The sequence below is a fragment of the Lontra canadensis genome, unplaced genomic scaffold, assembly GCF_010015895.1.
Source record: "Lontra canadensis isolate GAN:19392208 unplaced genomic scaffold, GSC_riverotter_1.0 scaffold111, whole genome shotgun sequence".
In the NCBI taxonomy this organism is placed as follows: Eukaryota; Metazoa; Chordata; class Mammalia; order Carnivora; family Mustelidae; genus Lontra; species Lontra canadensis.
This window is the reverse complement of record NW_022631105.1, coordinates 6,592,932-6,620,307: the sequence shown is the minus strand read 5'-3', so window position 1 is coordinate 6,620,307 and position 27,376 is coordinate 6,592,932. Positions and strand designations below refer to the sequence as shown.

General features: G+C 54.7%; 1 protein-coding gene across 1 annotated transcript; it reads right to left on the bottom strand.

Moving 5' to 3' along the window:
- Nucleotides 1-2,347: 2,347 nt before the first annotated feature.
- PDIA4 (protein disulfide isomerase family A member 4) lies at nt 2,348-23,768 on the bottom strand. The gene is made up of 10 exons (XM_032840174.1): nt 23,431-23,768; nt 17,165-17,345; nt 15,840-16,045; nt 13,339-13,477; nt 10,765-10,970; nt 10,486-10,644; nt 8,180-8,331; nt 4,842-4,998; nt 3,686-3,919; nt 2,348-3,154 (listed from the first exon to the last, which is right to left on the bottom strand). Exons 1-10 carry the CDS (start codon nt 23,516-23,518, stop codon nt 2,739-2,741), a joined length of 1,938 nt encoding a protein of 645 aa, XP_032696065.1. The 5' UTR covers nt 23,519-23,768; the 3' UTR covers nt 2,348-2,738.
- Nucleotides 23,769-27,376: the final 3,608 nt, after the last annotated feature.

Below are 27,376 nucleotides of genomic sequence, written 5' to 3'. Positions count from 1 at the left end.
AAACGCAGCCACGTCCCTGGAGCCCACCCTGGCTCCCTTGTGACTAGACTGGGTTTTCTACCGGGGGAGGCCACAGCCCAGGGACCGGGGGACCTGCTCCCAAAGCCCGCTCTGCATGTGCCCGGGCTAGCCCACCCCACCTACCCTTCTTTTGCTGAGAAATGAGCGCAGCGGTCCCCGCCTCACAGACCGCTGCAGCCCGCGACCTGGCAACATTTCCGAGCACGGGGTCTGGCTTTTGCCAAGTGTCCCCTGGTATCAGTTGTCACTCTCATTACCTGAATTTCCATCTGATCATACCTTATCCCTATGTCAGCAGCGGTTCCCCACCGGGATGCTCGGGGAAGGTCAAACTCCGGACCTCCTGACCTAGGCCCAGCTGCTTGATGCCTGTCCCCTCACGAGCACGATGGAAGTTCACCTCCGCCATCTCTCAGCTCCCCGGGCTCCCACCCCCCACACCCACTCCTCACCATGGCCCCGGTCACGGGGACGGTTATCCCCCTCCTGCCTAGCTCCTTGCTCTACAAGCTCCTGTACCCATCTGGGGTCACGTCACCCCCAGGGGCCCAACTTTCTACAGTCAACGTAGGGCCAGACCTGTCGGTCAAGATACTCTCTGGCAATTCGGTTTCCGGGTTTCAGAACTGAACACATCTTGACTTCTGCCTCAGGGCCTTTGCCTGGTGTTCCTCAAACTTCAAAGTGCACGTGAACTGCCTGGGATTCTGAGGGGTACCTGGCTGACTCGGTTACTAGAGCACGTGAGTTTTTATCTCAGGGCTGTTAAGTTCAAGCCCCACGTTGGGTGTAGTGATTACTTAAAAATAAAATCGTAGAAAAGAAAAATGTAGATTCTGGTTTATTAGGTCTGGGGGGGGACCAGCCTGAGATTCCGCATTTCTGACAAACATCCTGAGAGGGCCATGCTGCAGGCAGGGCCCAGGACCACACGGAGAAGCAAGACTTACTCCTACCCTTTGCCAGGCTCAAGCTCAAGGTCTCAGCTCACACATCACTTCAGAAAAAAGGGCTTTTCTGGACACACCAATTCAGAGGCCACACCTTACTTCAAGAGCCCGGGCCTCTTCCTTGGGGCTTTGCGTGGACTGCGCAACATCTCTCCAGCTCGCCTAGAAGCCCCGGGAAGGGCACTGCTCTGTTCTGACCGTGCCAGATGAAGGCCTGCGAGCCCCAGACCCACCTTCCCTCCTGAGTCTTCCGACAGCAAGTCCCTGAGGGAAGGCCCGTGTGCTTCCCATGGAAGAGGACACAGAGCGGGGTACAGACCTCCTGTCACACTGGCCACGCTGAGAACTTACCAGATGCAACCGTCCTCCCACAGCTGGAAGGACCAGTCCGCCTGTGCCTGACTCAACTGGAAAGCAGATCCTCCGGGAAGGCTCACCTAAGCCACCCCTCCAGGACCTGCTTCCTGTCCCCAGCCAGCCCCCGCCAGATCACACACTCTGCCAGAAGAGCTGCCGCCAGGAGAGGGGAGACGGAGAGGGCACGTGCTGGTGAACCACTGGGACGGAGCTCCCGTCACCCCCGAGTCCCCCGGGACCTCAGTGTTGGGGCTGCCCCAGCTTCCTGCCCTGCCGCCCACCCACCCAAAAGTGTTCGGAGCAGTCTCCGCAGCCTCGGTCCCTGTCACATCCCACCGGAACGCGCCACCACTCACCCACGCACGCCAGGAACGGAGACCCCTGATGCCCTCCACCCTGGTCAGGAAGACACCCCAAAGCCTGGATGGTTAGGTGTCGGAGGCAACGTGCACCCGCAGGACGGCCAGCCCTCCCCACCAAGCCCAGGTCCTCAACTCAGCCAAGGCTCCAGGATGGAGATGTTCTCTAACACAGTTACGAAGCTCAATTTTCAGTAATTTTTATTCCATCACGAGAGCCTACCCTCTCTCTTCCATCACCCTAACATACCACCTGTGCCCTAGGTCACCTCTCCTCAGGCTGTACTGATTCCGAAGAGGTGGGGCTGCCTATCCCAGGTTGGGGGTCTTCTCACCCCAAGGCTGAGCCTTGGAATCAGGCTCCCGGGGCCTGGGGGACCTGGGAACCCCTCCTCGCCCCGTGGTCGTTGGCTTGAAAGCAGAAGGCACAGCAACGCCCCATCCTGCACAGAGGTGCCACTCTCTCAGGACTGGGTGGCAGCCCAGAGGTCGGGCTGGAAGGTCATCCTTGGCAGGGTGCTTGGTGACAGCTCCTTGTGCCGTACAGTAAGAAATGAAAACTAAAGCACACGGACAGTCAATCTTTTCCAGCAGGTAATTCCTTAGACAACAGTAAAATAAAACGCAAAAAAAAAAAAAAAAAAAAAAAAAAAATCAATGTGATTTGGCAAATGTTTTCTTAAATTTTAAATTAAAACAAAAAAAAAAACCATTCACACAGAAGAGATTCAACTTATCTGCTTTGAAGAAATATATTAAAGAAAACGGAAGGTTAAAAAAAGCAATCACACCCCAAATAATGGTAAAAATAGATGTATCCTCTGTAAAAATCTGGGCTAATCTACGGAGTCATTCTTACCTATTCAGTATTCAGAGCATGAGGTGAAACCCCAGAGTATAAAAAAAAAAAAAAAAAAAAAATTAAAAACCAAAGAGATCCTGCCCTTGTGTTAAGCCACCAGCTGCATGGCTCGCTGAGGGCTCTGGCCACCGGCTGCTGGGGGCTCCAGTGTCTGGTCCCTCCCGCCCACCAGACCTCAACTCAAGGCCTTCAAAGGTCTTCCCTGGTCCTGCTCAGTTTTGTGGCATGTTCTTCTACAAACTTGCTCAAATGTTCCAGATCTCTGTTTCCGTCCTCGAATTTAATTGGGTTCTTTTTGTCCCCACTGGGGGCAAAGTAGATGGTAGGGAACCCCTCAACTTTGTAGCGGTCGTTGGTGATGTCGTTGGCAGTGGCGTCCATCTTGGCGATGACCAGGTTCTTGTGGTTCTTGTACTTCTTGCCGAGGGCGGTGTACTCGGGCTCCAGCTGCTTGCAGTGCCCGCACCAGGGCGCGTAGAATTCGATGAGGACGTCCTTCTTGGGGTCCATCACAATGGAGTCAAAGGTCTTCCCCACCACGACTTTGACAGGCCCCTTGTTGTTCTTGGGCACCGGCTGGGATTTGACAACCGGCTTCAGTTTTCCTGCCGAGGAAAGCAAGCAGGGGAACGGTGAGCGCCAAGAAGGCCCTAGGCTTGGCAGCTCAGACAGGACCGGGCAACGAGGCCAGGCCTGACATGCAGGGGGACAACGCCAGGTAGAGCCTTGCCACCTCACACTGACCCCCTGATTTCTCTAGTCTCTTCACCCCTTCTACCTTCCCAGTCCCTGCAGAGGCCAGAGGGGATGCTGATGGTCCCACCCAGGCCTGATGGGCCACCAGGTCCTGTCCAGTGAGGCTGTCCCAGAAGAGGTACCACCCGGCACAAAGGGGCTGCCAAGAGAGCTGGCGGCCAGGGCTGGGAAGCCTCTGTAGGCAGAAGCACAGAGAACATGGCAGATGGTAGGACAAGGTCTACCCACGACTCGGCCCACGCCAGGAAACTGGGCCATTGGGCTCAACCAGATCGATAAAGATATTCTAATGCCTCAAAACAAGTATACCATGTATATAAAACTAATTTCTAGGTCCAAAAGACTGTTTTGCTTGAAATATTTTTTAAAATAAGGCTCACCTTTTTTGAAAGCTCTGACAAACTCCCGGAGGGTGTCAGAGTCAAAGTCGTCAGGCTCCATGGCGAACTTCCGCCCGCCCTCGTCCAGGATGGCGGCGTTGACGTCCTCCCCGCTCTCACTGAGCCCCAGGTCCTTCACCTCCGTGGCGAAGTCGTCCTCATCGGCCACAGCAAAGGTGTACTCGGGGAAGTCCTTGGCCACCTCCAGGACTTTGTTCCGCCAAAACTGGGTGGCTAAAATGGGAGCAAGCACTGTGAGCTGAGCGAGAGATCAAGGTGAAGAGTCTGTGGTTCAGGGGCGCCTGGGTTAAGCCTCTGTCTTCAGCTCAGGTCATGGTCTCAGGGTTCTGGGATTGAGCCCCCCATCGGGCTCTCTGCTCAGTGGGGAGCCTGCTGCCCCTGCTCTCTCTGCCTGCCTCTCTGCCTACTTATGATCTCTGTCAAATAAATACATAAAATCTTAAAAAAAAAAAAAAAAAAGAGAGAGAGAGCCTGGGGTTCAGATTCTCTGACCAGGCTCGCGCCTAACTTGGAGGGAGAAGCATTTCTGAAAAGCCCCCTTTGTAAGCAGGTGGACCCACGTCAAAAGCCCAGTGACATAAGCCCCTGCCTGAGGGTTAGTGACTGGCCTAGTCCCATCTGTGCAGCCTCTGAAAGCCTCCGGCTTTGGTGGCCTCCTCTCTGAGAGGGTTCTGTACTCTGCACCACGTTCCCCACAGGCTAGAAAAGGGCTACGTGGCACCACGGAAGTAAAACTACCTTGAAGCCATCAATTAAAACTCCACCCTACTCTGGGGGCGCCTGGGTGGCTCAGTGGGTTAAAGCCTCTGCCTTCGGCTCAGGTTATGATCCCAGGGTCCTAGGATCGAGCCCCGCATCGGGCTCTCTGCTCCGCAGGGAGCCTGCTTCCTCCTCTCTCTCTGCCTGCCTCTCTGCCTACTTGTGATCTCTCTCTCTGTCAAATAAATAAATAAATCTTAAAAAACAACAACAACAACAAAAAAAAACACCTCCACCCTAGCCACCAACCTGCAAGGGCCTGGGGGCAGGATTCCTAAATGCGAGGGCCCCGCAGGCAGGACAGGCCTGGGCCAGGGGCGGGAGGGCGTGTGCGTGGGGAGAGTGTGGCGGGGGAGACCGCGTGGGGGGCGCTCACCAGCTCTGTAATCGAAGCTGAAGTCCACGCTGTAGTAGACGACCACCAGGGGGCGCCGCGTGTACCGCTTGGCGTCGTTGGAGGTCTTGCGGTGCCCCACCAGCGGCAAGGTGTGCTTCAGCACGTGGTCCTTGATGGCCGACCCCTCCGTGGAGCTCTGCAAAAAAGCGGGGAAGGTGAGGAGCAGAAGCGGCGTTCCTGCCCCCCCACCTTCTGCTGCCACCGCTGAGCAGGAGGCCGTCTGCTCTCAAGGGCGGGGGTAGGGGAGGAGCTGTCTGAAGGTCCCTTGGGGCCCCTTTCCTCCAGTGACGCCTAAGTGAGCTTCTCGGGCCACTGCGCACACCACGTGCCCTTCCCCCTGGGTCTGGGCTCACTGTGGGTGTGGGAAACCGCTGGGGGAAGGCGGGCTTCCCGAGGGCAGCAGTTCCCCCAGCTGAGCTGAGCGGAAGGATCCATCTCCCCAAATCCGATCCTCCCAGCAGCCCCCAGGGCCCATTTCACAGAAGAGGCCAGCACAGCACCTGCCATAAAGGGAGGGAGGCCAGGTGCACCCAGCTGGAGGGCAGCCACGCTGGGCTTGTGGTTCTACCTTGGAGGCCACACCACGACCACCCCCTACACAGCCCAGCTGGGTGTTGGGTAAGAACAGGGAGCCGGACAGGGCTGCAGGGCCTGGAGGCTGATCCACCGGGGACAGCCCTGCTGGCAGGAGGCCGGGAGGCACGGCCTGCAGGGCTCACCCGTCTAGCACCAGGAGGCCGTCCTTGGCTCTTAAGCTTGGCTCCTAAGACTCTCCAGGTGTTTTCCAGAGACGAACCCGACAAGGACATGTATGCGGCACCTGTGACCAGGTGGGCACAGTGGCCTGGGGACACGGAGCTGGTGACTGCCCCCAAGGCCGTGCAGGGCCCTCAGCCCGTGCTGAGGCAGATACTAAGCCAGATCCTCCAGACCCCAGCCTCAAAGTGCCCAAGGCTGGGCACTACCATCTCATGTTACACAGGAAGAAACTGAGGCACGGCCAGGAGGAGCAGCAGAGCTCTAAACGGCTGGTGAACACGCACTCTCCACCCGGGGCATGAGGCCCCCCAGGATGGGACAGGTCTGCACAACTTGCCAGGTGGGAGGGGGAAGCTGCCTCAGGGGAGGAAACAGCAGTAACCACGCAGGGAACAAAGCACAGAGGATGTGGACCGGAACATGAGGAGGGTGGAGGGAAAGTGCTGGAAAAGCAGGAGAAGACGACGGCAGGGATGTGGGGTATCTTTAGTCAGGCCGGCCCCCAGAATGAGTGCCCCTTTGAAGGTGAAGTCAAGAGTAAAGCAGAGTGAGCCCAGGGCAAACCCGCTCTGCCGCCGAGCATTCACCAGCCACAGGCCGGACCCTGAACTGGGGCACAGCCAGCCTCACAGCCTGTGAAGACCTGCTTCTCACCGCAGCGCTTCCCGACTTCCTCCTACCTGCCCTGCCTCTGTCTTCCCTCTGTTCTGAATTCCAAATCCACTTTTTCTTTTTTTAATAGTTTATTTTTAAGTAATCTCTATGCCCAGTGTAGGGCTTGAACTCCAGACCCTGAGATCAAGAGTCGCACGCGCCTCCAACTAAGCCAACCAGGCACCCCTCCATGTCCACTTTTTTAAAAAAACTGCAATTTACTCTGTGGTATAATGTTGACAAAGCAGCATTAAATAAATTTTGCAAGAAGAGTGGTACATAAGTAATACCAATCCATTTAAAGTAAAGAGTAAAAAGGCAGTGATATGTATAACAGACTAGGCCGAGCGGTCCTTAACCCTTCTGGGGTCAATGACCTCTTCGAGAACCTACTGAAAGCTACAGACCCCTTTCCTGGGAACACGCACACCACCCAGAATGGTGCTGACCGCTGGGGTCTGGGGCGCCCATCTCTGCACCCGGCTCAGCACCCATAGATGAAAAGAGAGGAGCTGGACAAGACAGGAGACAGGGCAGCCACCAGACATCCAAGGTAGAGAGGGGCCCCGAGCCTGAGCGGCGGGAGACGACCAGATGCGCATGAAACTCTGAGATGGGGCAACGGGGCTGCGGACCCACCAGAATCAGGAAGATCCAGGGCAGCCTCTCCAACGCCCCGAGGGTTCCAGTTCACAAAAATGGATCAGAAGGGGTGGTGGCTCCCTGTGGCGCACGCAGGGCTCACCCCACCTTCCCGCCACCTCCTCCAGGTCCCATGAGAGCCCTCTGCCCAAACGGCAGAGGGGAGAGAGGGGGGTCACAGCCCAGCCCCTCCCCTCCACTGCTCCTGACTGGCTGTGGGAGCCAGGGAGACGGCTCACGGCTCTGCACCCTAGGCTCTCTATCAAAGGAAAGCTCTGGCCTTGAGAGCCTCGGTTTCCTCCAAATCTGAAGATCTGCTCACGGCAGTGCTGGGCCCCCGTGCAGCACTGAGGACGCGGAGCAGCACTGAGGCACGGCCTGGGCCAAAAACTCCCTCCGCCTGTCTCAAAGTGAGTCCGTCCCTCGGAAGATGAAGGCTGGACATGCCTGGGGGAGAAAAAAGGAGGCCGAACCCATGCACCACTCTCCACATCCCGGGAAGAGAGGCCTGCCCTCACTCCATAGCTCAGCACCTGAGGGGCCTGGCTAAGGAGCCCCAGCTCAGACCCAGGAGCACGTCCCTGGCAGGATGACAGCAGACACGCAGGCCAGAGCCACAGTGGCTGGGCCACAGGGGAGGCTGGCTGGTGCTGGCCCTCAGCGGGGCAGGGGAGAGGGGAGGGAGCCGCTCTGGCCTCCCAGTATGTCACTGACCAGCCTCCGGCTGCTCCGGCTTGGAGCCTCCAGGAAACGCACCCTGACCTCACCGTGAGGGCCCAGGGGGCCGGGAAAGGCACTCCAGACTCTACTTGTGTGAAGCAAAGAGCAAATTCTCCGGGCATCAGATCCCCAGATCCCCGGGCCACGGTTCAACCAGCAGCCTCACGCCCAGCAGAAGCCTGAACCCTGGGGCGCCTGGGTGGCTCAGTGGGTTAAAGCCTCTGCCTTCAGCTCAGGTCACAATCTCAGGGTCCTCGAATCAAGCCCGGCATCTCCAGCTCTCTGCTCAGCGGGGAGCCTGCTTCCCTGCTCTCTCTCTCTGCCTACTTGTGATCTCTCTCTCTCTCTCTCTCAAATAAATAAATAAGTAAAATCTTTAAAATTTAAAAAAAAAAAAAAAAAAAGCAGCAGCCTGAACCCACCTGAATCAGTGGGAATGGATAACTCCACTGTGTGTTAACTGACTGCAATTTAAAAACAAACAAACAAACAAAGTAGCCTGGGGCTGCTGTGTCCCCGAGCCGCACCCCCTCCCCGCTCACCAGGATGTCCATCACGTGGCTCCGGGGCTCGTACTTGGACTGGAATTTCTCAGGCTGCATTACGACCAACTTCCCCGAGGAGACTTTCAGGAACTTTGCTATTTCAGTACTGAAAGTGTGGTGGAATTTGTAATCTTCTCGCAGGTTGTTTGCTGAGAAATTAACAGAACGATAAACAGTTTATTAAGCTGCATCACTGACCTAGACTAAACTCACAGCCGATGCGCTGCAAAGACCGGAATTAGCCCCGTGAATCCTGCGTGGACGACACCCAGAGCTGGGGTAGGTGTAAAACCTTAGAGCCTCTACCTTACACATTGTGTTTTTAAAAAACCAAAATAATAAGCAAACCAAATGTTCACGGAACAACTCAGAACTAATCTGTCAGGACCACTGTCTCCAGTCCTAAGAAGCACATGAAAGCCACAGACAGCCCGTGAGAACAGGTGGGCACCACACTCCCCCGGAGCTACATGGTGGGTGTTCCCGCCCAGCCTCTCCTCCTCGGACTGGTGGCTGGCCTACTTGTGGGCTGCAGTTCTTTTGCTAAATACACTTGAATTTAAATCCTGCAAAACTCTCAAGATAAAAGCCCACTCTCCGAGGACACTTGAGAACGGGGTTGGCAAACTTTCCGGAAAGGCCAGACAAGATCTCCGGCTCTGCAGGCCACAGCATCCCCACCACTCAGCTTCACACTGGGGGGTAAAAGAAGCCGGACAGCATGTGACCCAATACTCAAGCCCCGTTCCTGTCAGCCTACCAGACCCCGACCAGCCACCCACCCCTGCCCGACATCCCTGGGCTGCCCCGCGGTCTCCACTCTGCCGGAGCGGAGTCTGTGATCCAAACACCGGGGAAGGTGTCAGAGGTGTCCCCTGCGCTGAAGGGCGGGCCTCCCGACTGGGTTACAGAAAACTCCACATGTTCCGGGGTAGGTGGGAGGAGGCTGTCAAAAGCAGCCAGACGTAGACTCCAGTCACAATTCTAGACCTGCTTGTGACAGACTGCAGGCCCGTGAGGATTCCCCTCCCCGCGCTGCAGTCCCTCCTCTGCAGAAACACGGGGTCCCCCTCGCAGCCCCGGGGGAGGCTGGGGTCTCCTGCAGCAAGATTCTTTCAGGCCACTTCCAAGGAGATGACAAGGCCACCGCATCCATAAAGACGGACGAGGCACCTCTGCTCTGGCACCAGACGCGGAAACGGAAATCCCTCGACTGCTGTCTTACCGCGTGAACCTGCACTTGACCCACGCACGTGGTTACCGCAAGGCACTGAAACAAGCACTAGGTGGCCATCAGGGCAGTTACAAGACTGCTCTAAAGCAGCAAACGGAGCGGTCTGTGATATGCAGGGGGGCGGAGGTGGAGGGCACTCAGGAGGAACTTGACAAGGACAGAGAGGATCCTCAGCGTTCCCGAAAGAAAACCTCTTTCCCAGGGCCACCCGGGACAGCAGGGACACCTGCTACTAGGCAGAAGCAGATTACAGATTTTGGGATGGGCGAGTGCGACCTGCGCCTACAGGACATGCCTGTGACAGCTGTCCACCATACCGCCACCTCTCAGGACCAGCACTCGCCGGACGCTAGCCTACTAGGCGCTTCACATGCACAATCTCAATCTCTTGAAGTAGACGAGATTGCCGAAGTAGATAAAAGATCAAGTCCCCACCTGCACTCGCAGGCTAGTAACTGGCAGAGGCAAGACTTGAACCCAAGCCCGATTCAGAAACCCGTGCTTTGGGGCGCCTGGGTGGCTCAGTCGTTAGGCATCTAACCTTCAGCTCAGGTCAAGAGCCCCACATCGGGCTCCCTGTTCAGTGGGAAGCCTGCTTCTCCCTCTCCCACTCCCCCTGCTTGTGTTCCCTCTCTCGCGGTCTCTCTTGTTGAAAAATAAAATCTTAAAACAACAACAACTATAAAAAAAAACCCTTGTTTTCTGGTCGAGACCCTGCCCCTTGCAGAAGGGCTGGGAAGGGGCTCCTGGAAAGACAAGGAGGGAGATGAACTCAGATGACACTGACACACCCCACCCACCCCTCAGAGGTCAGGAGGAAGCCCGCACAGCCGTGTGCTCAGGACGAGATCCTATCCCCCACGTGTAATCAAGGCAACGGGGAACTAACCTCCACTCTAACCCCAATCCCAGAAAGGAAAGCCTGTTCCCACAGATGCTACTCCATTCTTCCTCAGGCTGCCCTCTAAGCTGATGCCCCAGGAGTCTTCCACAGAATTGGCAGGCTCCCCAGCAACCGGCCACAGCCTGGGTATGTCCGTTTTGTCCAGCCCCCAGGGCCACTCCTCACCAGCATCCTGGTACTGCTGGTAGGCTGGGTCACTCTCCGCTTTAAAGACCCCAATGATGATGACGTCATCCCCATCCTTCAGGAACTCCTGGACCTGCTTCAGGGACATGATCTCCTTGGAGGGTGGCCCGGACTGCTCAATCATGTAGTCAACGATACCTGGGGGCAAAGCACTGGTCTGAGGAGGGGCTCGGGGCTCCACGGCTCTCCCTGCCCCCCACCTCCCTAGGGGAGCTCCCCCGCCCCGCCCCACCGAGGTAGGACTAGGAGGCAGCCTACCGTATTTTTCCCGTGGGCCGTTGTAATCAAAAGGCTTTCCCTTGCGGAAGATTTTCAGGGTGGGATAGCCAGAGACATCGAACCTCTTGGCAAGGTCGATCTCCGCAGTGGCATCGACCTTGGCCAGCGGGATTGGGGGGGAGCGCTTGCTCAGCTCCTTGGCGGCCTTCTCGTACTCGGGGGCCAGCTTCTTGCAGTGTCCACACCTACAAGAAGCAGTGATTCCGTGAGGAAACTATTCCAGCGCGGACACAGCCTCTCTTCTGAGGGAGGCACCGAAACCCAGCCCATGTTCCCGAGCAACTCAGGTCGATGCAGCAGCCTCCGAAGGTCTCCCATGCAGGGGCGGGGAGCGAGGCCCCTCTGGAGGCCGGCATGACATCACCGGCACTGGTGCTCAAACGGCGAGAGGATGCACACCACACACACACACGCATGACACACACGTGTGACACAGGCACGAGCGGGACTGGGGCACGGGGGTAACCTATGGAAAAGGCTACGAGAGACAAGGGCCCAAGAAGGGAGATTCCCTCAGTTGGAGAATTGGGACAGATGAAGACACCGAGTCAGGGGTGCCTTTGTACAGGATGTGACAGATGATCTGGGACAGGAAAGACCAGGAGGAGGTGGCCCTGAGCCCGCCAAGGGTGGGTGAGGAGAGGGTAACGAAAGCACGTGGCCAGGATAGGAGAACACCCACCGACCAGGGCAGGCGAAGGTGGGCCTGAGCCATGGGAACTGGGAACGGAGACAACTTAACATAGCCCGTGTGCCTGGCACGATCAGGCAGCTCCCATGCGGGTGAGGGCCTGGCGAATTCCAGGCCCTGCGGACCATGCTGAAGGTCCTCAGGGCACCTCGCGGCTGCGCCCTGCGGTATGTAAACTGTCTGCAGGGAGAGGGTAACCGTTCTCTGTAGCGGCAGCAACACGGTGCCTTTGCTGTCTAAGCACGTCCTGAGCGTGCGACTCGAACAAGTACTCACTGACCCCGGCTCCGGGCAACTTCGATTTAGGATCCGTCACGGGTCGTGAGACATCCTTCAACACCTTCACCACCTCACGGCACCCCCTACTCTCCACACGCAGCAGGCGCTCCTCCCACCCCCGCCCACTTGTCCCCTCCATGCATGCATGTCCTACAGTGACCAAGGACAGTGCCTTGTGCTGGGGAGGCCCCGAGCCTTGGGTCACTGTCGCTCGTGCCCTGGTCACATTCCTGACTCTGGTCTACACCGCATACCCTGACAAGCGGGAAGCCTGCACAAGAATCAGAAGCACTGGCTGACCCGGGTTGAAGTCCCCAAGGGAGGCTGACAGCCGTCCCAGAGCACTGGCTGCTACACTCCCATCCCCATGGAGGGCGGCCTGCCTTGCTGTCTCCTCCAGCAGCCCACACCTCCCTCTTCTTCTCACAAAGCACGGGAGCCGCCGCACCTCGGCTCCCCAAGCTGCCACCTCGATCAGCTGCTCTCCCCAACTCCCCAGCTGCCTTTCTTTCTGGCATCTTCTCTCCCACATCCAGGTCCCCTGCCCCACCTGATTCCTTCCCCTGCATGTTCCCCCTGATCGTCTCTGCGCTCCTCTCCTGGATCAGCTGTCATCACCTACTGTCTGGGGCCAGAACTGGCTGCTTCCTGCACGTGGTGGGGACACGTAGGCCACATCCCTGCTAAGCTCTAAGGGACTGGCCCGATTCCTCTGCAGAGCTGGGCCTTCCTGTTTACTGACAGGCACATGCTTCCATCGAAACCGTGTTCTAGGGCCACTGCCCCCAAACAGAGCTCGTCAGGCCCCTGCAGCCCGGCTCTGCTGTTTCTCTCCAAAAGGGGCCCAGCTATAATGGAGGATTTGGGGGCGAGAGAGGCAGAGGCCACAGGGTGAGCGGAGGTGACAGAAGGTAGGACAGCTGTGGGAACCCAGAGTCCCAAACACGAGAAGGGGACACGTCTAGAGCATGAAGCAAGGCTGAGGGTCATCTTCCAAGATTCACTCTGGAACGTCTCTGCCACAAGCAGGGACAGAACCACTGTTCAGACTCCCCAGGAGGCAGTGAAGCCGGAGGTCACCTGAGGCCACCAGTTGCCACCGCCCTGCCCACTGTGGTGGCAGCTCTGCTCGGTCCTCGTCACAGCTCATGAACAGCACTTCCGTTCACCCCACACACGAGTCACCTCAGGCGGCCACAGAGCCACAGCTGTCCGAGGGCTCTCATGCTTTCTCAGGGCAGGGCAGGTATGTGATGACAAACATGGGACTCAGCACGCCTGGGGCAAAGCTGTGTCCTCTAGCCACGGGGGAACCCGGGCCACCTGGTGCCCCCTGACACGGGTTTCACTCTCCTCTGCGCCACAGGCCCACGTCCGCCTCGTCCCACCCCCTGGGAAAACCCCACTCGTCTCCGGAACTCTTCGCCGCCACGTCGGCCTGTGCCTGGTGGGGACTGGGCAGTCCCCATGCTCGGCTCTGCCTCCCGCACAGGGGCCTCTGACACCCCCACCTTGTGGCCAGGGGCATTCAGGATGCAGGACAGGGCCCCGCAATGTCCGGGCAGCACAGGGTGGAGTCTTACCATGGGGCGTAGAACTCCACCAGAATGATGTCTGCCCCGTCCACCACTTCATCGAAGTTCTCTTTGGTCAGCACCAGTGTGACTTCCGGAGGAGGCGTCCAGTTGGGCTGGGAGACCTCTTTGACCTTGGCAACAATTTCTGAAAGAAACCGAACAAGCCTGAGCCCGGGCAGACCCTCCCCGCAGGAGCAGGCGGGGAGGAGCGGATGGAGAAGCAGGGGCCATGGAGAACAGGAAACCCAAGTTCGAGTCCCTGAAAGCCAGCCACATCTCTGGCCAGTGCACTCCGCGGTCTGAGGCCACAGCTCAGGGGGTCCACTCTTCCCTGTCCTTCAGCTGCCCGGCAACTTCTCTGACAGCCCAAGACCCGGGTGACAAGAGGGACCCTGCTCCTGCCAGACTGTGGGGCAAACCGCGGGCTCCTCCCCTGCATCAGACTATGCGTACCCGAGGTCTCGAGGGCATCCCCTACCTCGGGTACAAAGACCTGTGCATTTAGTCCACGGTGCAGCACCAGCACGTCACATGTCACGACACGTGCACAAGAATCGAGAATGAAGAGGGACAGCACCTCCCCTGCTGCTCAGGCTGCATCCGCACCACGGGAAAGGTGGCGGCCTCATCCCGGAGACAGACCCACTGACGGGAGTGGGACACAGAACACACACTCAGAAGGCACCTGCCGAGTGGTTCTTTGGAACAGCGATGGCAAACTACATTTTTTTTTCTTCTTTTCTGTTCTGCGCAGTCACCAAGAAGCTAGATCTGAGATCCAGACGGACGTGTGCAGAGCAGCGACCCCACGGCGTGACCCCCTTGCCCCTCGGCCCACAGCCCCAAGCCCATCTCCGTCAGGGAGGCCCATTTACTACAACACACTTGGAACTCAGCAGCCCAAGGAGCCCCCTTGGGCAAACACCGCTCTCGAGATTCCAAGCCGCCGCACCTCTGGCGGTCCAACACTGGGCACGGACCTCCAAACGCTCACACCTGTCCACTTTCAAACAGTAAGGACGCGGCTTTCAACCTGCTCTTAGATTACGTTCCTTTACATGCTGATACGGCAAAGACACTATTCATTAAGTAAAACACAAGTAAAAAACTTGCAAATGTCGATTAAGATATGCTAACAACTGGGGCGCCTGGGTGGCTCAGTCATGAAGCTTTGGGCCTTTGGCTCAGGTCATGATGCCAGGGTCCTGGAATCGAGCCCCGCATCGGGCACTTTGGTCGGCAGCGAGCCTGCTTCTCCCTCTCCCACTACCCCTGCTTGTGTTCCCTCTCTCGCTGTGTCTTTGTCCAATAAATAAATAAAATCTTTGGAGGAAAAAAAAAAAAAGATGCTAACAATTGTGAGAAATGATACACATACACATACATTTTCTCTCATGTGTCCACAGTATCTCTGAAGGACACAGGAGACACCTAGTACATGAACTGCCTTCCCAGAAGGGAGCTGGACAGCCAGGGTCAGGTTATAAAGACTCCTATCTACTTCTTGGGGTTTTTTTTTGTTTTTTTTAAGATTTTATTTATTTATTTGACAAACAGAAACACAGTGAAAGAAAGAACACAAGCAGGGGGAGCGGGAGAGGGAGAAGCAGGCTCGCTGCCAACCAAGGTGCCAAAGGCGGGACTTGATCCCAGGACCCTGGCATCATGACCTAAGCCAAAGGCAGACGCTTAACCGACTGAGCCACCCAGGCGCCCTGCTTATCTACCTCTTTGAATTGTGAACCCCGTAAACGTATGATCTAATCAGCAGACAGACAAACAAGGTGGAAGCGTGTTAACAACTCTGACCTTCCCTTGTGCATCTGCGCTGGGTCGGATCCTTAGGGGGTCACAGGAGAGGCCCTCCGCCAGCTCGAGGGGAACTCTGAGATCAGATCCAAGTGACCCCCATTCCTCAAATGAGGAACCTGAGGCCTGACAAAGGGAAGACGCATGTCTAGGACACGCTATGTCCACTATGCCACACTGGGAATGGAAACTGTAACCTGATGGGTTTTTTCTAGTGATTAAGATACCCCACATCAGTGGTTCTCAACACGGGGCCTAGACCCACGGCTCCAGGTAAGCTCTGGGAGCCTGTACAAAATGCAAATCATCGAGCCTGACCTGAAACTTAGGGACCTGGGATGGGGCTTAGCACCGGCTTCAGGACCCCACGAAGTGACTGTGACCAAGGTCAACACAGAGAAGCACTGCTCTAGGGCACCGCCAAGAACCACGGCCTCGTGTGTCATGTAACACACAGGCTCCACATTTGTTTCATGGTCTGAAAAGAGAAGACATCCCTCCTACCCTAGGACAACTTTATTCTGATCTCAGTTACCTGGAACATCCCGGCAGGGAGCACTCCCAGAAGCTGGTGCTCCTGGGGCCACGCACAGGCAACTCACCTTGTCCTTGTCTCTATCATCCAAACCCCCCCGCCAACCTTCCAGTGGGGGGACAGTCCCAGCCCCTCCTCCTCCAGGAGCATAGGCTCCGCTCACCTTCCTGAGTCCTGGAGCCCTCGTAGTCCACAGCCTGGCCCTTCTTAAGGATCTTGATGGTGGGGTAGCCGCTCACCCCAAACCTGCCGGCCAGTGCTGACTCTGAGGTCGCATCGATCTTGGCCACAGGAATGGGAGGGTCGTTCTCCTTCAAGGCACTGGCGATTTTCTCATACTCCGGAGCAAACTGCTTGCAATGTCCACACCTGAGGAGATTTAGGGAAGAAGGTGGTTAACTGTACCCACGGAGACTTAACACGGAGCAACGTACAGAGGGACGGGGGCGCCAGGACCAGAAGAACTGCAGTTAAGAGGAGCCATGCAGGTAACACAATGAGGAGGACAACGCGGCTAGAGTTGGGCAGATGGGGGCCGGAACTCCAGCTCTGGCCTGGGCTCATGCCTCCAACACCTCCAAACCCCCATGGTTTCGTCCATAAGCTTCTCAAAGTTTGTCCAGGGAACCCCTCCCATGGGGTCTGTGAGGTAAAAACTCTTTACAAAAGATCTTCCTGGTCTTCTTCACTCCCCCCTCAGAGCACACAGTGGAGTTTTCCAGAGGCTACCCGGCTGACCACAGGGGCAGCACACTGATGTTAACATGGAAGGGGTTAAAAATGGATTAATATGGAAATTTCTGTTTCAATGTCTACTGTGGTGATGACGGACAGCCATGACCCACATGAACTGTTTGGACTCACAAGACCGAAGAGTTTGAGAAGTACTGATCTACGAAACACTGTAACCTCACGGAGCTGCTCGAGGAGTGTTTGTGTATTTTACACAAAACACCTCACGCCTGAGCATCAGGCATTGGACCAAAAACTAAGAGTGTCTTAACTATTCCGTCTCAAAAGTGAACCAAGGAGGGCAGGGGAAAGAGGACAGACAAGAAGGGATTCTGAGATCAAGAGCGGCAGCGGAGGGGACAAGGAAGGGCACACAGGGTAAAGGACAGCACGAGCGGGGTGGCCGCTGCCCGCCGGGGACGGTGCGCCTTCCCACACTGGAAACGGCCCGCAGGCCCCGCCTGGCAGGAGAGGGCGGCGAGGTGGCTGGGAAACGGGTCAGGGCAGAACCTGCAGCCAGGGACGGGTCTGTGACCAACACCGGCCTCCATGCCATCACAGGCCCACGCCCCCGCCGTAACCACCAGAGGACACATTCCTGCTTCACACTGCGGGCTCACCAGAGGCTGAGCTCCTGGCGTTCCTACTCCCACACCTGCCCCCCCGCACAGGGTCTGGAGGACTGTGAGGCAAACGCATGGGAGCACAGAGGGACCCCCTCTTCCAGGCTGGTGGGATGAGTACGAGGGTCCTTACCACGGAGCATAGAACTCCAGCAGCACCGTGTCTTTGTCAGCCACAAAGTTATCGAAGTTCACGTCATTCAGGACCAGGACCCCATTTTCTTCCTTGACTTCCAAGTCATCGTCCTCCTCTTCCTCTTCCTCCTCCTCCTCCTCCTCTTCATCCTCAATGGCATCCTCCTTATTAGAAGAATCTGAGCAGAAAATACCCAGACTCGTTAGTAAATTGGTGACTCTCCTCCTTAAAAACTTTCCTAGAACCCCAAACCCTCCAAATGTGTCGTGAGTCCCGAGTGGCCCCTGAGGGTCACCACGAGCCGGGGTGGGGACGTCAGGCCTCCCCCATCCCAGAAATTCCGCTCTGAAGTTTGCATACTGGGTAGCCACTTAGGAGCTCACTTAAAGAGAGGTCCTAGTTACAAAGACGTTTGCAAAGCACCGGTCTAGAAGTTAGTCTCAATGCCCCAGCGGGACTCAAGGGCCGGCGAGGCGCCTCTGTGCACGTGGCCCCGCAGCCTGGCCCCACGGGCCTCCTGCCCAGGCTGGGAGAATCCTAACCGTCCGCCCCTCGTGCCGCACTGGGGTCTGATCCGTTCCCCAGCACCACCCCGCTGCCGCACCCCTAGAGCAAGGCTCCTTTATCCACATCCCGGGCTCGGTGCTCTAGGGCACGTCAGGGCAAGGCTGACCTTCCCCGACACCCTCGTCTTCACACACCACGCTTTCCACAGGCCGGGCCGCATTCAGCCCCCCATGAGCAAATGGCTGCCCGGCCCCCAAAACAACACCCTCAGGAAACGGGACTCGCCTCGACTTTTCCTTCTGGAGGACGGACCACTACTTCCGTTTCTGAAAGGGGGTGGCATTCTACCTTATCTGTACAAACACAGCCCGCAGGCGTCAGTCCTTCACACAGACGGGAGTGTGCAGGGAGGCGGGTAGGGAATTCTACTGACTTAGGGAGTCACCCCAGAGTAATCCCCAGGGCAGGAGTTATCCCACAAAGATTTTTTTTTTTTTACAGATTTACAGGGTCAACGTGCATCAAAAAAACACAATAGGGGGACACTTGGGTGGCTCAGTGGGTTAAGCCTCTGCCTTTGGCTCAGGTCATGATCTCAGGGTCCTGGGATCGAGCCCCGCATCGGGCTCTCAGCTCCGCGGGGAGCCTGCTTCTCCCTCTCTCTCTGCCTCTCTGCCTACTTGTGATCTCTCTGTCAAATAAATAAAATATTTAAAAAAAAAAAAAAATACAGGGCGCCGGGGTGGCTCAGTGGTTAAAGACTCTGCCTTCGGCTCGGGTCCTGGTCCCGGGGTCCTGGGATCGAGCCTCACGTCGGGCTGTCTGCTCAGCGGGGAGCCTGCCTCCTCCTCTCTCTCTCTCTGCCTGCTTGTGATCTGTCAAATAAATAAAAATCTTAAAAAAAAAAAATACACAATAGGGGCGCCTGGGTGGCTCAGTCATGAAGTATCCGCTTTGGCTCAGGTCATGATCCCAGGGTCATGGGATCGAGCCCTCCATTCGGCTCCCTGCTTCTCTGTCTGCCTCTCCCCTGCTTGTCTTTCCTCTATCACTGTAACTGTCAAATAAGTAAATAAAATCCTTAAAAACAAAAAACAACAACAACAAAACAGCCACACAACAAATCGCACCTCGGCAGGATACCTTGCCTAAAACAAAGCTCTCTTCCCCAAGCACCAGAATCTGAGCTCATCTCACTACTGGCTTTCAGGGAATCTTTCGCCCAACTTCGGACACAAGGAACCATGGGACGGCGGTTCCTGCCACCCAGCTTCTCCCACTGTGGCCTCAGCAGCCAAGTGCAGCCGCAGCAAGCCAGTGTCAAGGGGCCAGTTACTCTTTCCCAAGAAGCTTCCCGGGAGATAAAGCGAGTCTGCTGGTTCTGTGCTGGGGGCGGAGGATGAAGTCAGCCTCAGGATCCGGGAGCCTCCGGGACCTACCCCACCTTCGCCCTGCCCCTAACCAACCCACGGCTGGCTCCACAGCTACTGGGACAAGCCAGGGAACTGGTCTGGGTGGCGTGGCAGCTTTGTCCCTTTTCGTGAAAATCTACCAAGCTGCAAACTAATTACAAAAAACAAACCAAAAACCCACCAGGGGCCACACCTCGCTCAACCACGCTCCTTAACACTCCCCGCTGTCTCTCCCTGACTTCCACGTTTCTCTCTCCAGCTTAAGGTAAGTTCTCCTCCTTTGTGGGGGGAGGAAGAAAGGCCTCTAAAATCCCAAAAGAAAAGCCACCAGTTTGAGAAGTACAAACCAAGCAGACTCCCTGCTTCCTAGGGCCATGGCTCGCCCCTGTCCTCCCTCCTCCACAGCAGAACTGTAGAAAGGACAGGCCTGCAGAGGCCCCGGCCCACAGCACTGTCATCGGGCCTCCTGGAAAAGCAGAAGGGCGGGACCTGGCGGAAGATGATGGGGGCTCGAGCCCCATCTCCACCTCTGAGGCTGAGATCATAAACCAAGTCCCCTTCCCCTGGTGACGGGCAGCCAACACTCCACACCCAGGTCTTGGAGAATTTGAGCACACAGGGCTCTTGGGAACCTGAGTTTAACACTGGCTGGCTAGGGTTTCCAGGTGCTTCTGGAAATACTGCCTACAGACACCCCGCAAGGCAAGAACCGAGTACTGAGCTTTCCTGTGGTGGCCTGTGCGACAGCAGTCACACTGGCTTTCCAAGAGGCCATTCTGACCACCCATCACTTGGAAGTCCTACCCAGAATGACCTTGGGAAAGCTGCAAATCCGAGGACTTGATGCAGGGACACTGTGCAGGTCAGGGGCCTAGAAGGCACCGCACACGTGGCCTCCAATCTGGAGGCTTCCCTCGGACCGGACGGCCTGCTGAGGGCAGCTGGCCAGGGCTCAAGGGCCACACAGATCCACGCTCACTGCCTGACTGCTCTGGCCAATGAGGGAGCCAGATGAACTTGCAGGCGCATAGAAAGACTGGAGCACGGAAGGAAAGAACGATCCCGGGAACTTAATCCACACTTTAAGCAGAGGACCTGACAATCTGCTCAAAGCATAGGGACAGGTGAATTTTACAAAAAAAAGGACAAGCAAAGATGCCTTCTTTCCTACACTCAGCCTGCCGTGGTCTGTGAGCACCACTAGTGACAGAGCTCTCGCGATACACTGGGTGTCCCTGAGCTACCAGGGGACAGAACTCCTAAGAGTGAACTCATTTCTTGATCCTTGGGGGAAAAAAAAACCAGGGAACTTTTTCTTTTTTAAAGGATAATAAACAAAACGACAGAACCTTGCCCACCTAATTAAAGGCTCTCAAACGCATCAGGGAATGCCGCTAACTTCCCAGTCCTTCCCAGCCTGCACGTAACCCCAGGACTGGACCCTCCGCCATCTGAGAGGGCGCTGGCTCTCTATTCCTACCTCCTAGAAACCCCCACATCCCCACAAGGAAAACATCCCACATCCTAACAGGGAAACCATTTTTTCACTGGGCTTTACTTTTAGGACTGGACATTCTAGGACAGAAAATATATCCACAGCCTTCTAGCATCTTCTGGGTGGGTGCCATTCTCCTCAGTATGAGGCCAATGAAGCGTCCCACACCACCTCCACAGTGCTCAGCCCACCTGGTAAGGCCATTCCAAGTGGTGGCCCCAGACCCCTGCGATCCTGTCCACTCTCAACAGGACCCCTGATGGCAACACCGGAGCCCTGCCCAGCCTGGTCGCAGGCAGCTCCCTCCACCATGTCCTCACTCTACTCCCTCTGCTGCTCATTCTTCAGTCCCCACTGGCACCTCCAAGAGCTGGATAAACTCTACCATTAAGTCAACACTTTAGTTGATATTAAACATGGAGAAAGAGAAATCTGTTATCAGACGGATCACTACAGCTGGCCTGTGTTACGTGCCAGACACCACGCTGAGCCCTCAAACACAGTCTCTCATCCCTTCAGGGAAACACGATGTGCACTTTACAGATGAAGAAACTAAGGCACAGACAGGGTAAGTCACCTGCCCAAGGATCACCAAGCTACTTAGTGGAGGGTCCTGACCCTCAGGTGCCGTCTGTTGTCGCCTCAGATCGTTTCCTAACATGCCCAAAGCTTTAGGGGGAATCGCTGGATAATTACTTCTCAGGAATGAAAAGAGAGGGGCTGAACACTTCTTCAGCACTACACACACATGGATTCTCACTTGACTTTTAAATCTAAACCAATCCCAAATAAAAACAGCCAACAACCAGCATCAAAGTGTTTTTCATTTGCTATTTTAGCTGGAAAAATGTGAAAAGCACAGGTGATTTCTCATCTGAGACACAAAAAGACCCACAACCTAAGGCTTGCACTACCAGAGCTCAATCTATCTAGTAAACATATTCTTGGGGGGGGTTGTCTTTTGTGACACCACTGTGCTGCTTGAATCTGAAACATAAGAGACACAAATCAAAAACAAAACCTAAAGACTTAGAACTTCTGCAGTGGGAGAGAAATGTGGCCCCAAAATTAATCTTCAGGACAAGTTACTTAAGAAAGTGAAGGACCAGGGATGCCCTCAGGGATGGGAAAGGGTCCAGGTAGGGACTAGACCTCTCCACCCTATCCCCTCCAACCCCAGAGGACACTGCCCTGGAAGACCTGCCATGACCATGACAACTCCAGAGGCACCTGCTCCCCAGGGCCTTCCCAGCGTTAGCGACCTGTCTCCCAAATAATAAACCTGCTTGTCCCAATAACCCTTGACATGCACCCCAAGTTTGCCAGTCTTGGGCCTCTTAAGAAACCCCTCAGAACAGAATCACTAGATCAAAATCAAGACAAAACTATAACGCTTTTTAGCTATATTCCAAAAATGACCCTCCATCCTCACTGGTCCTCAGACTTTAAGGTGCCCCCCCCCAAAGTTTAACTTGCATGTGAATCAATGAATAACATGCTTAAAATGCAGATTCCAGGGCTCACCACTGCAATCTGCTTTAGCATATTTTGGGACTCTATATTTATTTATTTTTTTATTTATTTAATTTTAGGGTTTTATCTGACACAGAGAGTATGCAAAAGTAGGCAGAGTGGCGGCAGAGGAAGAAGGAGAAGCAGGCTCCCCTCTGAGCAGAGAGGACCCTGGGGTCATGACCTGAGCCCAAGGCAGATGAATGAGCTACCCAGGTACCCCTGGGACTCTGTATTTTAAAAAGCATCAGGTGATTTGGATAAAGGTCCCAAAACTCACATGAAAGCCACGGTCTACTTCCTCTCTGCAGGTGTCTTTATCACCAAGTGCTGATTCTTACTTCCCTTTCTATTTGGGTTTAAACTTGAATCAGTGACCCACACAGAAGTTACTCAATCTGTCTGAAAGGGTTTAAAGTTCACACCTCCCCTACAGACTAATATTAAAAAAGGAGGTTTATTTATATTGGCCCAAACTGGCTGGGAGGATCCATCATCAGGAGAAAGGCCAGAGAGGAAGAAAGTTGATGCCTGTTCTCTAGGAACAGCATTCTTTTCTTGACTGGTACGTTCTAGTTATCAAAGGTCTCTTATGCCATTTGTTTTCAGCTAGCTAGTTTCCAAGAAAAATGCGGGAACCAGGACCAGCTGTCTAATGTTCCTACTAGAGCCGGAGCTTTATGGGAGGTCAGATCCCTGCTCAGTAACTGGCACGTAGTAGGTGTTGAATAAATGATCGCAGAGGGGAATGGAACCTTTGGCTTCTAAGAAATGCAAACCAAGCCGTTGTCCCTTTCTCCCTCAAACACACACCCATGAGTTATTTATTTCCAAATCTACAAACCACGTTTTTAAAAGACGCTTGATGCCCGAGGCTGCCGTGAAGAGCTCCTACCGGGCCTTCTCGCCTTTTCTCTAAGACCTGTTTTGAAAACAGTGGCCCCCTCTTCCTGCACGCTCCCTGGGCGTGTTCGCCTGGGAATTTTAACTAGCTCCCGAGCTCCCCTGGCCAGAAGCGAGCAGTCAACCTGAATCCAAGCACAATCTGAGCGCAGTCGGGGCGAAGGAGCCAGTCGCAAAAAAGGCACTTGGCACCCTCTCCGCGTCCTAAGCCTCGGCGGCAGGGGCTTCCTAGGAGGCCTCCGCCGCCCTCCTCTCCCGAGATCTCCTAAGCGATTCCGCTCTCCGCCACTGCCCTTAAACTCTGGCAAGTTGGCGCCAGGCGCCAGTTTCGGAAGGGCTCCGCATGAAACCCACCGGTCCTCGGTCGCAGCCACCCCGGTCCCCAGCGCGGGCCCCTGGGGCCCATGAGGCCCGGCCCGCCGCCGGCCGCTCACCTTCATCCGGCCCCCCGGCGCTCGCAACGACCAGCAGCTGCGCCAGCGCCAGGAGCAGGACCAGCAGACACGCCTTCCGGAGCCTCATCTCGGCAGTGCGCAGCGCGGCCTCCCTGCGCCGACAGCCCCGGGGCGCTCCCGGACCTCGGGCCCTCGCCTCTGGAGCGAAACCGGAGGGAAGGCAAGACACCCCCCAGGAAGTCCTTGCCAGCGACCGGCTGGGGGCGGGGAAGCCGCCGGCGGGCCAATCCCAGCCGCACTGGGGGCGCGGGCCGCGTGCGCCTCGCTACGCGTCGGAGCCCCGCGGCGCCGCCCTCCGTCCCGGCCCTCCTCCCCGGCCTCCTCCGCGCGCCCCGCGGCTCGCGCGTTTAAAGCTCCGAGCCCTAACGTGAGGTGCCCCCTTCTGATTGGCTGCGCCGCGGCCACCAATCAGCGGCTGCCACTCGGTTTGCCGGGAGCGCACAGGCTGAGAGAAGGAGTGAAGGAGAACAAAGGCGGCGGGCATGGGCCGGAGGGGCGGGGCGGGGCTGCGCATTGGGGCGCGATTGGCCGGGGCGCCGGGGGGCGGGGGGAACCTGGGAAGGAGGGGCGGGGTGGAGCTCCGGGTCCCGCCGCCAAGCCTGGCTGGAAGAACACGTGTCCTTACCGGAGCTGTGGGGAGAAGGATGTTCTCGCCACTAGCTGGGCCGGGGAAGGCTTGAGGTCGAAGCGACAGAAGGGCCTGAGCAGGTTATACTCATGGGAAAAGAGAACGTGGCTCTTGAGTCTGTTTTGCGTTCGTGGGCTTCTTAGTTTTTTTTGTGTGCCTCTGAGCAAATAAAAGTTTGCATTTTTTTCCTGGCTTAAAACACCTATTGGCCTTGGGGGAGGGGATGAGTACGCGGCAAAATGAATCCAGACCGAAGAGTTCCGGAAGCTGCTCTCCATGGCTTCATCCACGAACAGACCATCAGTTGCTTGTCTAAACTTTGTCTTATGTTGTTTGTTCCTCTAGTGATGTTCCCCAAAAGTGCAAGACCAGATGGTCAATCTAGTGGCCTACATATATCTAAGCACAGTCCAGCTTTTCCCTCTTGACAACGTAAAAGAAGAAAATTAGGTTAAAATGATTTTTGTATGGCAAACCTGTGGTGTGTATTAGGGTTTGAGACTTCTTCCACACGAGGGGATTAACATGCCTGAAGAGTTGGAGAAGACATTAGGAGGAAAAATTTCTAGTCCAGGAGTATTTTTCTGTGTATACGGATTGGGCCAGGAAGGAAGGAAGCTGGTTACTCACAGGCTTCAGCAATTAGAACATTTTTAATTTAATAAATCTTTAATGAATTCCTATGAATCTAATGGTTCTCCCCTCAATTTGTAGGGCAGAAAGACGTTCTACAACTAACACCACCAAAGTTTACACTAAGTGACTTATTTGAATGCTAGGAATGTAGAATATCAAACAGTTCAATATCATTTTATATTCATCTTGTTTTTAAATTCCAGTATAGTTGACATCCAGTGTTAGTTTCAGCTGTATTTTTCAAAATGTAATAGATCCATAAGAAAAAACAATTTAAAGAAAATTTTTAAAAATCTTCCTTTTAAAGGTAAAGCTTACTCAGAGATGAGATGCATTACCTTATCCCCAGCTGACCTAACTAGTCACTAAGAGGGGGAAAAAAAACCTATATGAGGATATGATAATTTTCCAGAAGGGGAAGACTTTGGGCCATTGGAAAAGCTAGAGTTGAACCATTTGAACCCCTTTCCTGGATGGGTGCAGTAAATTAGGTGACTATTTACTATAGTGTCAAGGCCACATAATTTCCTGACTTAAGAGTATGGGGAGAGGGGCACCTGGGTGGCTCAATGGGTTAAAGCCTCTGCCTTCGGCTCAGGTCATGATCCCAGGGTCCTGGGATGGAGCCCCGCATCAGACTCTCTGCTCAGCAGGGAGCCTGCTTCTTCCTCTCTCTCTCTGCCTGCCTCTCTGCCTACTTGTAACCTCTGTCTGTCAAATAAAATAAATAAAATCTTAAAAAAAAAAAAAGTATGGGGAGAAGCACACTAAGACAAGGGTTTGTGAAATGCTAACTGTGGGGTAGACATCGAGTGAGGTCCAGTGACCATAATTACTGTCACTTCCCTTATGAAATTTATAAACTTGGGAAATTAGTGATCTCTGAGCACTACCTGACAGGCATTCTGATGAGCATTTCTGCATGCATTCCCTCCTCCCCACACCCGCCTGCCCTCCCTGCTTAAATCCTACAATAATCCTATGGCCTGAGCATTGCTTTATCCTCATTTTACAGATATTGAACTGAGACTTGAAGAGCCTGCTCATCTAGTCCCAGGTCACACTGCTATTGACTGTCAGAACATATGACAAGTAATGTAGGATATGAACCTTCTGACTCCAGCATTCCTGGTTTTAACTGCCCCTCTGTGATCTCTGACATTTTATTTATTTTTTTATTTATTAAAGAGTCTATTTATTTATTTGTTTGTTTATTGGAGAGAGAGAGAGCATGGGGGAGGGGTAGAGGGGAAGGGAGAGGAACAAGCAGTCTCTGTGCTGAGCTCAGAGCCCGACACAGGGCTTGATCTCAAGTCTTTGAGATGATGACCCCAGCCCAAAAGGAGAGTCAGCTGCTTAACCGACTGTGCCACCCAGGTGCCCCTCTGATATTTCATAAATGAGTAGAACTTATCATCTACTATTCTTGAACATTTGTCAAGACGTCATGGAGAAACCTCTCATGCCACAGAGATACAATGTGAATGGGGCCCTGTCTTGGTCCCTCTGGGCCATTCTCACAGGAGTCCACAGACTGGTTGGCTTATGAACAACGGAAGCTTATTTCCCACAGTGCAGAGGCTGCAAGTCCAAGGCCAAGGCTCTGGCAGATTCCAGGTCTGGGAGGACCACTTCCGGGTTCATAGACGCCATCTTCTCACTGTGTCCTTGAGTGTCATGTTGGAAGGGGCCAGGGTGCTCTCTGGGGTCTCTTTTATATGGACACTAATCCTGTTCCTGAGGGCTCCCCTCCCTCATGACCTAATCACCTTCCAAACCATCACAGTGGGCATTAGGGTTTAACATATGAAATTGGGGTGGGGGGAGGTGCCCACAGTCAATAACAGATTCCTTTGAGTCAGGCAATCTCTGGCCATCTCTCCTGAAGGGAGAAAAGCAAGGTTCCCTGTGAAAAGAACAGATTTTGCAGTCTTGCCATCTCATGCTCAAAGCTAATATACACTCTGCAGATGGTATTTTTACATAATCTCTAAAGAATTCTGTTGAAGAAATAACTCTATAGCCATAGGCTTGACGCAGTGAATCGGTCCACTCGGGGATCTGACCCATCACTTTATTCTCACTACTCTGGTGAGACGTGTGCTTGAGCTGATTAGCTACTGATACCCAATAAAGAAATCCCATCTGAGTTTATGGTCATTACCAATGAGAGAAGTCTTTGGCCACTGGTAAATGAGAAAGTTAATTTCATGAGCTTGATGCTCCTTGGTATTTTAATATGGAATGATTTATTGTGGCTTTTTTTTTTTTTAAACCACAAAAATAGGGGCACCTGGCTGGCCCCATGGGTAAGCGGCTGACTCTTGACTTCAGCTCAGGTGGCGATCTCAGGATCACAGAACCCTGCCACAGCTTCTGTGCTCAGCTCGGAGTCTGCTTGAGAGTCTCTCTCTTCCTCTGGCCCCGCCCTGCTTTCTCTCTCTCTCTCAAATAAGTAAAATAAAATAAATCTTTTTAAAAAATAAACCGCAGAAGCTTGTACACCTGAAACAAATGTAACATAGTGTGTCAAATGTATTGTAATATAAAAAAAACTCACAGACACAAAAATATTATGATGATTTCGGGCAATACTCTCGGGTCCCCTCCCTCTTCGGGAGCTTTGTATTATCACTTTGCTATCACTCAATAAACCTTGCC